Source organism: Bos mutus, chromosome 10, assembly GCF_027580195.1.
Source record: "Bos mutus isolate GX-2022 chromosome 10, NWIPB_WYAK_1.1, whole genome shotgun sequence".
Lineage (NCBI taxonomy): Eukaryota > Metazoa > Chordata > Mammalia > Artiodactyla > Bovidae > Bos > Bos mutus.
The window spans coordinates 41,353,550-41,367,828 of NC_091626.1; the positions used below are offsets into that span (position 1 = coordinate 41,353,550).

The 14,279-nt window shown below is 43.8% G+C and overlaps 1 protein-coding gene across 5 annotated transcripts in view; it reads left to right on the forward strand.

Annotated features, from left to right (window-relative positions):
• Positions 1-434: 434 nt before the first annotated feature.
• The window catches only part of GCH1 (GTP cyclohydrolase 1), a 55,268-nt gene continuing 41,423 nt past the window's right edge, over positions 435-14,279 (forward strand). For 2 of the 5 annotated variants that reach the window (XR_011465643.1, XR_011465642.1), the window contains exon 1: positions 435-940. Coding sequence is in view for 3 of the 5 variants with exons in the window: in XM_070377803.1 (XP_070233904.1) it covers positions 601-940 (340 nt within the window). In the remaining 2 variants the exon portion in view is untranslated. The remainder of the gene's footprint in view (positions 941-14,279) is intronic. The other 3 variants (XM_070377803.1, XM_070377804.1, XM_070377805.1) reach the window with 2 other exon arrangements.

The window sequence follows — 14,279 nt, forward strand, 5'->3', positions numbered from 1 at the left end:
CTCAAGCGTTTCAATTCATATTATTTTCCTGACCTGAAAGTATGAGTTGGTTTCCATACCCACATTTTCCTGGACAAGGCCACCTGTTTGCTCATCTTTGACAGGACGAGGGGACCAGGACACTTCTGATGCAGCCTCTTCTTTGCCCTAAGAGGGAATGGTTGACTGGGCACTCAGACCTTGCCTCCCCACGCTCCAGCCACCAGCCCCTTTAGGGTTTGGTTTATCTGGTCACAGCTAAAAGGTCCAATGCAATCCGCCCGGCTGGCGCGGGAGGGGCTCGGACAAGGTCCCCCCGGCGTCTGCCGGCCCCCAGGGCACCGGGCGGAGGGCGGGGAGGGGCGGGGGGCGGAGTGAGCGCCGTGACGCCAGGAGACTCGGCCAATAGAAACGCCCCGCGGCGCCGACCGAGCCGCCAGCCCATAAAAAGGAGGCGACACAGCACTCTTCTGGCTCGTCTGTTCCAGACTCGGAACGTGTTGCTGACTCCAGGCCTATCTTCCTCAGGTGACTCGGGTCAGAGCCCACTCCCGGCCCGGGAAGTTCACTTGAAGTCCCTCACGCACCCGAGGGTCCTTCCGGAGCGGCAGCGACGGGTCCATGGAGAAGGGTCCGGGGCGGGTGACGCTGAAGTCGCGGGGCGCCAGGTGCAGCAATGGGTTCCTCGAAGGGGAGCCGCCGCGGCCCGGGCCAAGCCCGCCCGCCGAGAAGCCGCCGCGACCGGAGAGCAAGAGCGCCCAGCCGGCGGACGGCTGGAATGGCGAGCGGCCTCGCAGCGAGGAGGACAACGAGCTGAACCTCCCCAACCTGGCGGCCGCCTACTCGTCCATCCTGCGCTCGCTGGGAGAGGACCCCGAGCGGCAGGGGCTGATCAAGACGCCCTGGAGGGCGGCCACGGCCATGCAGTTCTTCACCAAAGGCTACCAGGAAACCATCTCAGGTCAGTGTGTTCGCTGGCCGGCCGGCGTGCAGGGCACTGGGGAGGTGGCCGCGGGAAGCTTGCGCCGGCTTGGGGAAGTTTCCGGAGTTGCTCACTCTTGGCGGAGGAAGCCGAATGCTGGCACTTGCCGACCCCGCCCTCGGCCCTGGCCCAGCCGTCGGGCCAAGGACAGGAGCCTGGGTGGGACTCATTTCGGGCGCCGGGAGAGTCAGCGGCCTCTCCCCCCGGGGCCTGTCTGCAGCCGTCCTCGCGGGGTCCTCCCACTACCTGCACGCAGCCCTCTCCTCCAGCCTGAGCTGGCGGGACCACAGTCACCGAGCTTCCTCATGCCCCCGGGCGGGAGCCTGAACGTCCAGGGCCGGATACCTGAGGAACGTGCATCTGGGCTCCGGGAAGTGATGGCTTCTTAAGTCATCCTTGCTCTTGAGGTCTCATTTTTTGGTAGGTCTGGGATGAAGTCTTGGCTTCGTGTGTTTGGAGCGCCGGGGGAGCATCGGGGATCCTCATTCTTGCTGACTTGCCAGGGCACCCGGCTCTTGGAAAAGTCATAGTTTTGTTCACATCGAGGTCACTACAGCTCAGGACTTTCCCAGAATTGGATATCGTTCTGGGTACAGGCTTTCCTGGAGTTTGAGGTGTGAAGTTTCTTGGGTTAGTTTGCTGCTTAAAGCCTTCTCCCCCTTTCCTACCCCACTTCCCAAATCCCAAAGCAGGAAAGCGTCTCCCTGGGAGTCGGGGAAGTTTTCTGGGCAGTGAGACCCGGAGTCCCTGTATCACCCACCCCTCAACCCCCATCCCAAAGGAACAGGGTTGACCCAGTGCTCTCCGCGCCAGAGGAGGGTCAGGCTTTTGCCCAGGAGGCCGAGAGCAAGGGTGCAGGGTTGGGGTGGAAATTAACAGAGGACTTCGCTGCCTGTTTTCTGGGTGAGGGGTGTTGGTCAAATTAAAAAAAAAGAGGGAGAGTAAAAAAAAAAAAGCTCTGACTTACACAAGTGGGACTAAGGACGTTGTTTTCCAGTTCACATCTTCTGTACCTCTTGGTGACATTTATTTCTTTGACCCAAGAAACCTTCTGCCGTCACCATTTCTCAAAGAGTAACAGAGCTGCTTTGCCAGGTTACCTACCTCCCGGGTCAGGTTTATTTCCCCCGAGTTTCTGGAGACTCCCTTAATTGATTCTGGGAAAAACAGTTATTTTTGCACTGGTCTCCCGCCACCCCAAAGGAAGGGTGGGAAATCAGTGTGAGAGGGGTGAGGTCCAAAAAGGAAATGACACTGCATCCTAAAGCCAAGACCTGGATATCTCGTTCTGTGTCCGTGTTTACTTTTTTTAACCCCATGTTGGTAAACGTTTGGAGCCTTGAATACAGAATTTCAAAATGCAAAGACTGAAGAATAAACATTCTTCCTTTTGCAAATATTCTATGATTTGGTGATATTCCACGATGTAGAAACGTTTTCTCAGGGCCCTGCTCGGTCTGCCTCTTGTGTACACTGAAAGGGGCCTTTGCACTTGGTCAAGCTTTGGAAATCTTGCCCTAATAGAATTCACAGAGAGAGCGATTTCTGACCCTGAGGCAGGTCACAGAATTACCTTAAGTGGCTCAAAAAGGTTCACCTAAGAAATGATTCGTAGAGGTTTGTTTTATGAGCCATAGAACTAATGACTGTAAAGAACACTTCATTCTACCTAAGAAAATGATTCTAGTCAAGTGTTAATTTATTATTTGAAAAGTCTATGGACCTAGGAAGAGAAATCAGATTAGGGAGAATCTAATCATCATCATGCCCAAGAGGGCCTGGGGAGAAGAGTGAAATGGGGAGAAACTGCTTAATGGGCTTAACGGGTTCTAGGTTTCCTTTTGGGATGGTGAAAGTGTTCTGGGATTAGAGAGTTTTGATGGTTGCACACATTATGAATGTGCTAACTGCCTCTGAATTTCACATGTTAAAATGGTTAAGATGATGAGTGTTAGGTATATATTTTACACAATAAAAACTCACAGACCATTTAAGAATTATTAATAGCCATTAATTGAATACTTTTCATGCTCCAAGTGCTTTATATGTGTGGTCTTGGTTAACCTTCATTTCTGAATTAAGCACTGTTCTTTTACCCCATGATAAGGAAGCAGAAGTAGAGAGGTTGACAACTTCAAGTGGTTGGCTGGTGTTTGAATCCTGGCAGACTAAAGACAGAACTCTTATCTGCTTCCTAATGTTGCTACTTAGTAAGATATATCAGTGTTATCATCTCTACTAAGCATTTCAGACTGAGTTCTGACCTAGTACTTGGGTCACCAGCATTAAAATAAGGTGGAGTACAATGGAGAAAAATCAGTCTATCATATGTAGTAAGGGTAAATGTTTTGAGAAACTTCCAAGTAGGTTTTATTGGTATAATTTTTTTCTGGGGGCAGTATGTACTAGCTGCATATGTAGCATGTGTTTCTTATATTGTGGTCAAAATTTTGAAAGCCTCTATCTAGAGGATCATACTTAAGGACTTAATATTGATTTCTTCAGTTCAGTTCAGTTCAGTTCAGTCGCTCAGTCGTGTCCGACTCTTTGCAGCCCCATGAATCGCAGCATGCCAGGCCTCCATGTCCATCACCATCTCCCGGAGTTCATTCAAACTCATGTCCATTGAGTCAGTGATGCCATCCAGCCATCTCTTCCTCTATCGTCCCCTTTTCCTCCTGCCCCCAATTCCTCCCAGCATCAGAGTCTTTTCCAATGAGTCAACTCTTCGCATGAGGTGGACAAAGTACTGGAGTTTCAGCTTTAGCATCATTCCTTCCAAAGAAATCCCAGGATCTCAGAATGGACTGGGTGGATCTCCTGGCAGTCCAAGGGACTCTCAAGAGTCTTCTCCAACACCACAATTCACAAGCATCAATTCTTCGGCGCTCAGCCTTCTTCACAGTCCAACTCTCACATCCATACATGACCACAGGAAAAACCATAGCCTTGACTAGATGGACCTTTGTTGGCAAAGTAATGTCTCTGCTTTTGAATATGCTATCTAGGTTGGTCATAACTTTTCTTCCAAGGAGTAAGTGTCTTTTAATTTCAAGGCTGCACTCACCATCCGCAGTGATTTTGGAGCCCACAAAGATGAAGTCTGACACTGTTTCCATTGATTTCTTAGAGGTGCATAAAGACAAGACAGAGGAGAGGCTGACAAGGATGATGCTGAACTTAAAGGAATGGACCTGAAGGCGGAGGTCCAGGCCTTGGGCCCACCTAGGTGGGAGAGGGAAGGGTACTTTAAATCTATAGAAAATACGGAAGTAAGTAATAGGGAAAACACTCTTACCCAATTCCTAATTTTTATTTCTTTAGAGATCATAATTCAATGCCCACTATAGATTATTTTGGATAGAAACAAACTTATTTGAAACTATCACTTCTCTATAAATAAGATACTTAACATCTTTTATATCTGTGTATTAATTCCTGTTACTAGTGTTGAATTAAATATTGTGAAATATAAAATTAAATAAATTTTTACTTTATATTCCCCAAATTATTATTGTATCTTTTTTCAGTTCCTCTCGAGTGGATTGATGCTAGTTTCTGGTGTTTGGGGAGTCTTTCAGTTCCCCTTGTGCTGCAGTGTAGCTTCATGACCCTTGCTACACTTTACTTTCCTTTGTGTACCTTATAATGGGCACACCTGTGGTCAGCTGTAACAGGGCTGTGTCAAGGTTGTGCAAGTCTCCTGGTTATTGTTCGCCACTGGGCTGTAGTTCATAGTGGAGGGAAGGCTGGAAGAGAAACTCATGTCTTCCAGGAACTGGCTGTCCTTTGAATAGCATCACAGGACAGCTCACCTTTATCTATTGCTGTTCCATTTGAGTTTAACCACATCCAAGTTCTCTTACATATTCAAGAATTTACTTTGCTGAGGTCTTCTTTCTAAATATTTCCTGTATTTCCAGTATTTCTGAAATTCAGAACCTTAATTAAATTGGAGGTTCTACTATTCCCTGAGGTTTTTGGTCTTCATGTCCTTGTGTCTGACCCTTCCCTTCCCCTGTCCTCTCCTGGGTGTAAATGGTAACAACCTCTTAGATAATGAAAGTGAAAGTGTTAGTCACTCAGTCGTGTCTGACTCTTTGTGATCCCCATGGACTGTAGCCCACCAGGCTTCTCTGTCCATGGAATTCTCCAGGCGACAATACTGGAGTGGGTTGTCATTCCCTCCTCCAGGGGATCTTCCTGACTCAGGGATTGAACCTGGGTCTCCTGCATTGCGGACAGATTCTTCACCATCTGAGCCATCAGGGACACTCAAAAGTGAAAGTGAAAGTCACTCAGTGGTGTCTGACTCTTTGCAATCCCATGGACTATACAGTCCATGGAATTCTCCAGGCCAGAATACTGGAGTGGGTAGCCTTTTCCTTCTCCAGGGGATCTTTCCAATCCAAGGATCGAACCCAAGTCTCCCACATTGCCTGTGGATTCTTTACCAGCTAAGCCACAAGGGAAGCCTTAGAAAGTATTATCCACCAGAGGCTGAGTATAACTTGTCTCATTAATTGTCCTTAAGGCTGAGTATAACTTGTCTCATTAATTGTCCTTTTTATGAGTTTACGGAAATACACGAGAGTCTTGACTCTTCTGTCACATTTCTAGTTGAAATAGATTTTAACTTGTCTTGTCCAGGATGCCAGAGAAGTTTTCATGAATCAAGCTGACAGTGTCCCAGATTTGGGGAGCATGTGGGCCTGTATATAACGCAGGAGGAAGCGATGGCACCACAGGTGATGGGCTTCTTGACTGGCCCCCCACTCTGCCTCAACCATGTACACTGCAAGATGACAGCTATTCTCTAAAGATAAAGCCAGGCATTAGGTATTCTGTTTGTACAAAATTGAGTCTTAGCCACTTCATACTGAAATATGCCAGCGCTCACAAAAGGTTTTCTTTTTCTTTGACTCACAAACTTCTGTGATTTACCATTTCAGAATCCCACAATAAAGTAAGAATTGTAACAACTTCTAAGATGTGCAGGGGGGCAAAAAGTCAACTTATTTATTATCCCCTCCCATATTGTGGGCAAAAGATGAATTTATGACCTAAGTTGTAAAGTATGGTGTAGAAAAGTTAACCTCATCATTGAGAGGTACTATTTTGGATGTGTATAGTTCATTTAAATCTCGATTCACTACTAAATTTTGTTTTCATTTTGTTAATGAATCTTGTGTAGGACTTAGTTCTGTATATTGCTGAAAAAGGTATAGTGAATAAAGAAGAAAAAAATAACAAGACTGTTAAAGTATATGACTGGATTTTAGGGTATAGTCATTGAGAATGGAGGAGAGAAGCAAGTCTTACTAGTTTCTTCTAAAAATGTATTATCTATTAACATTTTTTTTTTTCTGGCCTGGGAGGAAAAGTCACTACACATAACTTTGAAATACCAAACAAACTGGTACTTGTCCTAGTTTCAATGGACTGCTATATCAAAGTACTACAGACTGAACTGTTCAAACAACAGAAACCTGTCTCACAGTGCTGGAGACTAGAAGTCTGAATTCAAGGCATTGGTGGAACCACACTCCCTCTGAAAACTGAAGGGAGTCAGGGGCGTCCTTCCCTTGCCTCTTCCCAGCTTCTGGGGGTAGCTGGCAGTCCTTGGTGTTTCTTAGCCTGCAGCTACATTACTCCCATCTCTGCTTCTGTTGGTGTCCAAATTTCCCTTTTTTAAGGATATCAAGTCACATAGGATTAAGTCCATTTTACTCCAGTATGCCTTGCGGTGCTAGTGGTAACTTGCCTGCCAATGCAAGAGACATAAGACACACGAGTTTGATCCCTGGGTAAGGAAGATCCCCAGGAGCAGGGCATGGTAACCCACTCCAGTATTCTTGCCTGGAAAATCCCATGGACAGAGGAGCCTGGCGGGTTACAGTCCATAAGGTTGCAAAAAGTCAGATGTGACTGAAGCAACTTAGCACACATGCCTCATCTTAATTTAGCTAATGATGTTTGCAGTTAACTCTATTTCCAAATAAGGTCACACTCTGAGGTACTGAGATTTAGGATTTCAACTTATCTTCAACACAATTTAGCCTATTCGAGTGTTAAGTGATGTTATTCATTAGACTGTCTGGGAACTTTATAATTGAATTTCATTTATTCATTGAGTACCACCCACTGTGCTGAATGCTGGGAAGTAGACTGAGTAAAACCAGATATGGTTTCTTCTCTCATAGAATAGTCTATTGGATTAAGTCACATATTCAATAGAATCACATGAATGTGTGATTATAGATGGAGAAATGTAATGATGAAAAGAACACAGCTCCATGAGAGCATTTAACAAAGGAACTTCATCTGTGCTGGGAGATCGGAAGTGTGGATGCTTGAGCTGACATCTGAATAGCAACAAACACAACTGATTACTACGTGCTGAACACAGTTGTGCATTCTTTACATGTATTGCCTTATCGATCCTCACAATAAGCCAATGGGGTAGGTAATATTAGCCCTATTTTTAGGGATAAGCAAACTGAGGCACAGAAAGAATTTACCCAAGGCTTGAACTTAGCCCGATTTTTAGGGATAAGGAAACTGAGGCACAGAAAGAACTTACCCAAGGCTTGAACTTCCCTTGTGGCTCAGCTGGTAAAGAATCTGCCTGCAATGCGGGAGACCTGGGTTCAGTCCCTGGATTGAGAAGATCCCCTGGAGAAGGGAAAGGCTACCCACTCCAGTATTCTGGCCTAGAGAATTCCACAGACTGTATAGTTCATGCGGTCGCAAAGAGTTAGACACAACTGAGAGACTTTCACTTTCACTTTATCTGAAAAGTATCAGCATTGGGAGAATGATAGAGAATGAGAATCCTCATAATCTCTCACAACTTAATTGTAACAGTAGTAATTTACAGATTTATTTGAATCACCTCCCTTCTCCTCCTCTTTCCTTTTTGTATCTTCTCTGCTGTTTTCTTTGTCCAGCTCTGGAAACTGTTCCATGCCTGGGCATTCCCCCACTGACTCATTGCTGTATACCTCTCTAATTTGAGTCCAGTATTTGGTTGAGTCAGACTGCAGTAAAGAAATTTGCCAGGAGAGGGCAACTATTTAATCTTTGATGAATCCTAGATTATGAATGTAAGATTATATGAACAGTTCATAATTCTAGGTAATATAATGAATATGTTCCCTATGGTTATACATTCTCCATTGAGCTTATGGAAATTAGATTGAGGGATAATTTAGATTGTGTTAATCAAAGATTGTTCAAAGATTGTCTGAATCAAGGTAAATTTGTTACACTCAAGGTTGAGAGAACATTTGCTCATTAGAATTTGGTTTTATTAAAGCCTGAGTCATAGTTTTCTAGAAGAAAAGTGACTGTCTGTCCTTACCTTAGAATGTCTAGCAGATTGCCCAGCACATGTAGACAAGTTGATGAATGTTTGAATTAATTTCTTAAAGACAGGGACCCTTTCCTAATGTGTGTCTTCTAGCACAGTGCTCTGTGCATAAATGCTCAATAAATGCTGCTTGTTTTTTTAAACACTAAAGAAAGATGTAGAGGATTTAGCTTTATGAAAAAGTCATGGGAGTTATTTCTTTTGGATCTCCTGACACTTCTATGCCAGAAGTCATCCTTTAAACATCTTTGTTCTTCATGGAGTCGTGCACCTGGCTTTTTCTGTATTCAGTCAACATGTTATTCCAAGGTATCGATTGAAGTGACTGGCCTGTTTGCCTGGCACATCAAAATTCTGACGGGGAAAAATTGCTAGAAAATGTCAGGATTGCAGTCAGTTTTTAAATTATTGTAGAAATGTTCAAATGTAAACAAAGTTAGAATAGTATAATGAGTTTGAATATGTCTATCACCCAACCATTAATACAGACAGAAGTCTGCCTTTATTCATCCTGCTTGTCACACACCTTCCCTGCTGAATTATTTTAAAATTTATTTAGTTTTAATTGAAGGGTAATTGCTTTAAAATATTGTGTTGGTTTCTGCCATGCATCAATATGAATTACCTGCTGAGTTATTTTAAAGCAAATCCTAGATATGTCATTTCATTGATAAAGACTTTACTGTATCTCTAAAATATAAAGACTTTAAAATAGTATCATATTTGAAATCAATCAGATCAGATCAGATCAGTCTCTCAGTCGTGTCCGACTCTTTGCAACCCCATGAACTGCAGCATGCCAGGCCTCCATGTCCATCACCAACTCCTGGAGTTCACTGAGACTCACGTCCATCGATTCAGTGATGCCATCCAGCCATCTCATCCTCTGTCGTCCCTTTTCTTCCTGCCCCCAATCCCTCCCAGCGTCAGAGTCTCTTCCAATGAGTCAACTCTTTGCATGAGGTGGACAAAGTACTGGAGTTTCAGCTTTAGCATCATTCCTTCTAAAGAAATCCCAGGGCTGATCTTCTTCAGAATGGACTGGTTGGATCTCCCTGCAGTCCAAGGAACTCTCAAGAGTCTTCTCCAACACCACAGTTCAAAAGCATCAATTCTTCGGCACTCAGCCTTCTTCACAGTCCAACTCTCACATCCATACATGACCACAGGAAAAACCATAGCCTTGACTAGACGAACCTTTGTTGGCAAAGTAATGTCTCTGCTTTTGAATATGCTATCTAGGTTGGACATAACTTTCCTTCCAAGGAGTAAGTGTCTTTTAATTTCATGGCTGCAGTCACCATCTGTAGTGATATTGGAGCCCAGAAAAATAAAGTCTGACACTGTTTCCACTGTTTCCCCATCTATTTCCCATGAAGTGGTGGGACCAGATGCCATGATCTTCATTTTCTGAATGTTGAGCTTTAAGCCAACTTTTTCACTCTCCACTTTCACTTTCATCAAGAGGCTTTTGAGTTCCTCTTCACTTTCTGCCATAAGGGTGGTGTCATCTGCATATCTGAGGTTATTGATATTTCTCCTGGCAATCTTGATTCCAGCTTGTGTTTCTTCCAGTCCAGCGTTTCTCATGATGTACTCTGCATATAAGTTAAATAAGCAGGGTGACAGTATACAGCCTTGACGAACTCCTTTTCCTATTTGGAACCAGTCTGTTGTTCCATGTCCACTTCTAACTGTTGCTTCCTGACCTGCATACAGATTTCTCAAGAGGCAGATCAGGTGGTCTGGTATTCCCATCTCTTTCGGAATCCTCCACAGTTTATTGTGATCCACACAGTCAAAGGCTTTGGCATAGTCAATAAAGCAGAAATAGATATTTTTCTGGAACTCTCTTGCTTTTTCCATGATCCAGCAGATGTTGGCAATTTGATCTCTGGTTCCTCTGCCTTTTCTAAAACCAGCTTGAACATCAGGAAGTTCACGGTTCACATATTGCTGAAGCTTGGCTTGGAGACTTTTGAGCATTCCTTTACTAGCGTGTGAGATGAGTGCAATTGTGCGGTAGTTTGAGCATTCTTTGGCATTGCCTTTCTTTGGGATTGGAATGAAAACTGGCCTTTTCCAGTCCTGTGGCCACTGCTGAGTTTTCCAAATGTGCTGGCATATTGAGTGCAGCACTTTCACAGCATCATCTTTCAGGATTTGGAGTAGCTCAACTGGAATTCCATCACCTCCACTAGATTATATCTAACCATTGTTAACATTTCTTTGATTTTTCTTACAGGTATCTCTTTATAAATTGCTTTGTTTGAATAAGGATTCAGATAAGAGTCACACATTATATCTGATAAATCAAGTCTTCAAGTCTCTTTTAACTTGTTAGTTTGCTGTTTCTTTTTATCTGCTAACAATTTGTTGAAGAAACAAGGTCATTTGTCTTATAGAATTCCCCACCTCCTGGGTTCTGCTCATTATTTTCTCACGATTTATTAATAGTTTAACATGTTCCTTTAACTCCTGTGTTGCTTATATACTAGTAGTTAGAGGCTTGCCAAAGAAGCTGAAGTTGATTAGTTCTATGAAGACCTACAAGACCTCCTAGAACTAATGCCAAAAAAAGATGTCTTATTCATAGGAAATTGGGATGCAAAAGTAAAAAGTCAAGAGATACCTGGTGTAAGAGGCAAATTTAGCCTTGGAGTACAAAATGAAGCAGGGCAAAGGCTAACAGAATGCCCTGGTCATAGCGAATACCCTTTTTCAACAAGAGACGACTTTACACATGGAGATCACCAAATGGTCAATACCAAAATTAGACTGATTACATTCTTTGTAGCTGAAGATGGACAAGCTGTATACAGTCAGTGAAAACAAGACCGAGAGCTGACTGTGGCTCAGATCATTAGCTCCTTATAACAAAGTTCAGGCTTAAACTAAAAAAAGTGGGGAAAACCACTAGGCCAGTCAGGTGCAACTTAGGTCAAATCCCCACTAAATATACACTGGAAATGATAAATAGATTCAGGGGATTAGATCTAGTAAACAGAGTGCCTGAAGAACTATGGACAGAGGTTCATAATATTATACTGGAGGTAGTGAACCAAACCATCCCAAAGAAAAAAATGCAAGACAAAGTGGTTGTCTGAGGAGGCTTTACAAACAGCTGAGTAAGGAAGAGAAGCGAAAAGCAAGGGAGAAAGGGAAAGGTACACCCAGCTAAATGGAGAGTTTCAGAGAATAGCATGGAGAGACAAAAAGGCCTTCTTCAATGAACACTGCAAAGAGTTAGAAGAAAGCAACAGAAAGGGAATGACTAGCTATCTCTTCAAGAGAATTGCAAGTATCAAAGGAACATTTCATCCAAAGATGGGCTTAATAAAGGACAGAAACGGTAAAGACCTAATCGAAGCAGAAGAGATCAAGAAGAGATGGCAAGAATACATGGAAGAACTGTACAAAAAAGATCTTATGACCCAGATAACCACGGTGGTGTGGTCACTCACTCAGAGCCAGACATCCTGGAGTGTGAAGTTCTAGTGGGCCTTAGGAAGGAAGCACTGTTGCCAGTAAAGCTAGTGGAGGTCATGGGATTCCAGCAGAGCTATTTAAAATCCTAAAAGATGATGTTATCAAAGTGTTGCACTCAATATGTCAGCCAATTTGGAAAACCCAGCCGTGGCTACAGGACTGGAAAAGGTCAATCTTCATCCCAGTTCCCAAGAAGGGCAGTACTAAGGAATGTCGAGACTACCAGGCAGTTGTACTCGTCTGCCATGCTAGTAAGGTTATGCTCAAAATCCTTCAAGCTAGGCTTCAGCATAACGGAACCAAGAACTTGCAGATGTTCAAGCTGGGTTTAGAAAAGGCAGAGGAACCAGAAATCAAATTGGCAGCATTCATTGGATCGTAGAGAAAGCAAGGGAATTCCAGAAAAACATCTACTTCTGTTTCATTGACTATGATAATAAGGCCTTTGTGTGGATCTTAACAAACTGTGGAAAAACTTAAGAGAGATGGAAATACCAAGACCATCTTACCTGTCTCCTGAGAAACCTGTATGTGGGTCAGGAAGCAAGAGTTAGAACCTTATGTGGAACAACTGATGGATTCAAAATTGATAAAGAAGTATGTCAAGGCTGTTTATTATCACCCTTTATATGTACAGGGCTTCCTTGATAGCTCAGTTGGTAAAGAATCCACCTGTAGTGCAGGAGACCTTGGTTCAATTCCTGAGTCAGGAATATCTGCTAGAGAAGGGATAGCTACCTACTCCAATATTCTTGGGCTTCCTTTGTGGCTCATCTGGTAAAGAATCTGCCTGCAATGCAGGAGACCTTGGTTCGATCCCTGGGTTGGGAAGATTCCTTGGAGAAGGGAAAGGCTACCCACTCCAGTATTCTGGCCTGGAGAATTCCATGGATGGTATAGTCCATGGGTTGCAAAGAGTTGGACATGACTGAGCAACTTACACTTTCACTTGCACACAGAGCACATCATCCAAAATGCTGGGCTGGAAGAGTTACAAGCTGGAATCAAGATTGCTGGGAGAAATACCAAAAACCTCAGATATGCAGATGATACCACTCTAATGGCAGAAAGTGAAGAAGAACTAAAGAGCCTCTTGATGAGGGTGAAAGACGAGAGTGAAAAGGCTGGCTTAAAACTCAGTATTAAAAAAAAACTTAAGATCATGGCATCTGGTCCCATCAGTTCAGTTCAGTTCAGTCGCTCTGTCGTGTCTGACTCTTTGCGACCCCATGAACAGGCCTCCCCATGCCAGGCCTCCCTGTCCATTGCCAACTCCTGGAGTCCACCCAAACCCATGTCCATGGAGTCAGTGATGCCATCCAACCATCTCATCCTCTGTCGTCCCCTTTTCCTCCTGCCCTCAATCTTTCCCAGCATCAGGGTCTTTTTCCAGTGAGTCAGCTCTTCACATCAGGTGGCCAAAGTATTGGAGTTTCAGCTTCAACATCAGTCCTTCCAATGAGTACCCAGGACTGATCTCCTTTAGGATGGACTGGTTGGATCTCCTTGCAGTCCAAGGGACTCTCAAGAGTCTTCTCCAACACCACAGTTCAAAAGCATCAATTCTTTGGTGCTCAGCTTTCTTCACAGTCCAACTCTCACATCCATACATGACCACTGGAAAAACCATAGCCTTGACTAGATGTAGCTTTGTTGGCAAAGCAATGTCTCTGGTTTTTAATATGCTGTCTAGGTTAGTCATAACTTTCCTTCCAAGGAGTAAGCCTTTTTAAATTTCATGGCTACAATCACCATCTGCAGTGATTTTGGAGCCCAGAAAAATTAAGTCAGCCCCTGTTTCCACTGTTTCCCCATCTATTTGCCATGAAGTGATGGGACCAGATGCCATGATCTTAGTTTTCTGAATGTTGAGCTTTAAGCCAACTTTTTCACTCTCCTTTCTCACTTTCATCAAGAGGCTCTTTAGTTCTTCACTTTCTGCCATAAGGGTGGTGTTATCTGCATATCTGAGGTTATTAATATTTCTCCCGGCAATCTTGATTCCAGCTTGTGCTTCCTCCAGCCCAGCGTTTCTCATGATGTACTGTGCATATAAGTTAAATAAGCAGGGTGACAGTATACAGCCTTGACGAACTCCTTTTCCTATTTGGAACCAGTCTGTTATTCCATGTCCAGTTCTAACTGTTGCTTCTAACTGTTTCTGGTCCCATCACTTCATGGCAAATAGAAGGGGAAAAGGTGGAAGCAGTGATAGATTTCCTCTTATTGGGCTCTAAAATCACTACTGATGGTGACTGCAGCCATGAAATTAGAAGATAATGTGTATTAAAAAGCAAAGACATTACTTTGGTGACAAAGATCTGTATAGTCAAAGCTATGGTCTTTGCTGTAGTCATGTACGAATGTGAGAGCTGGACCATAAAGAAGGCAGAGTGCTGAAGAATTGACACTTTTGAATTGTGGTACTGGAGAAGATTCTTGGGAGTCCCTTTCACA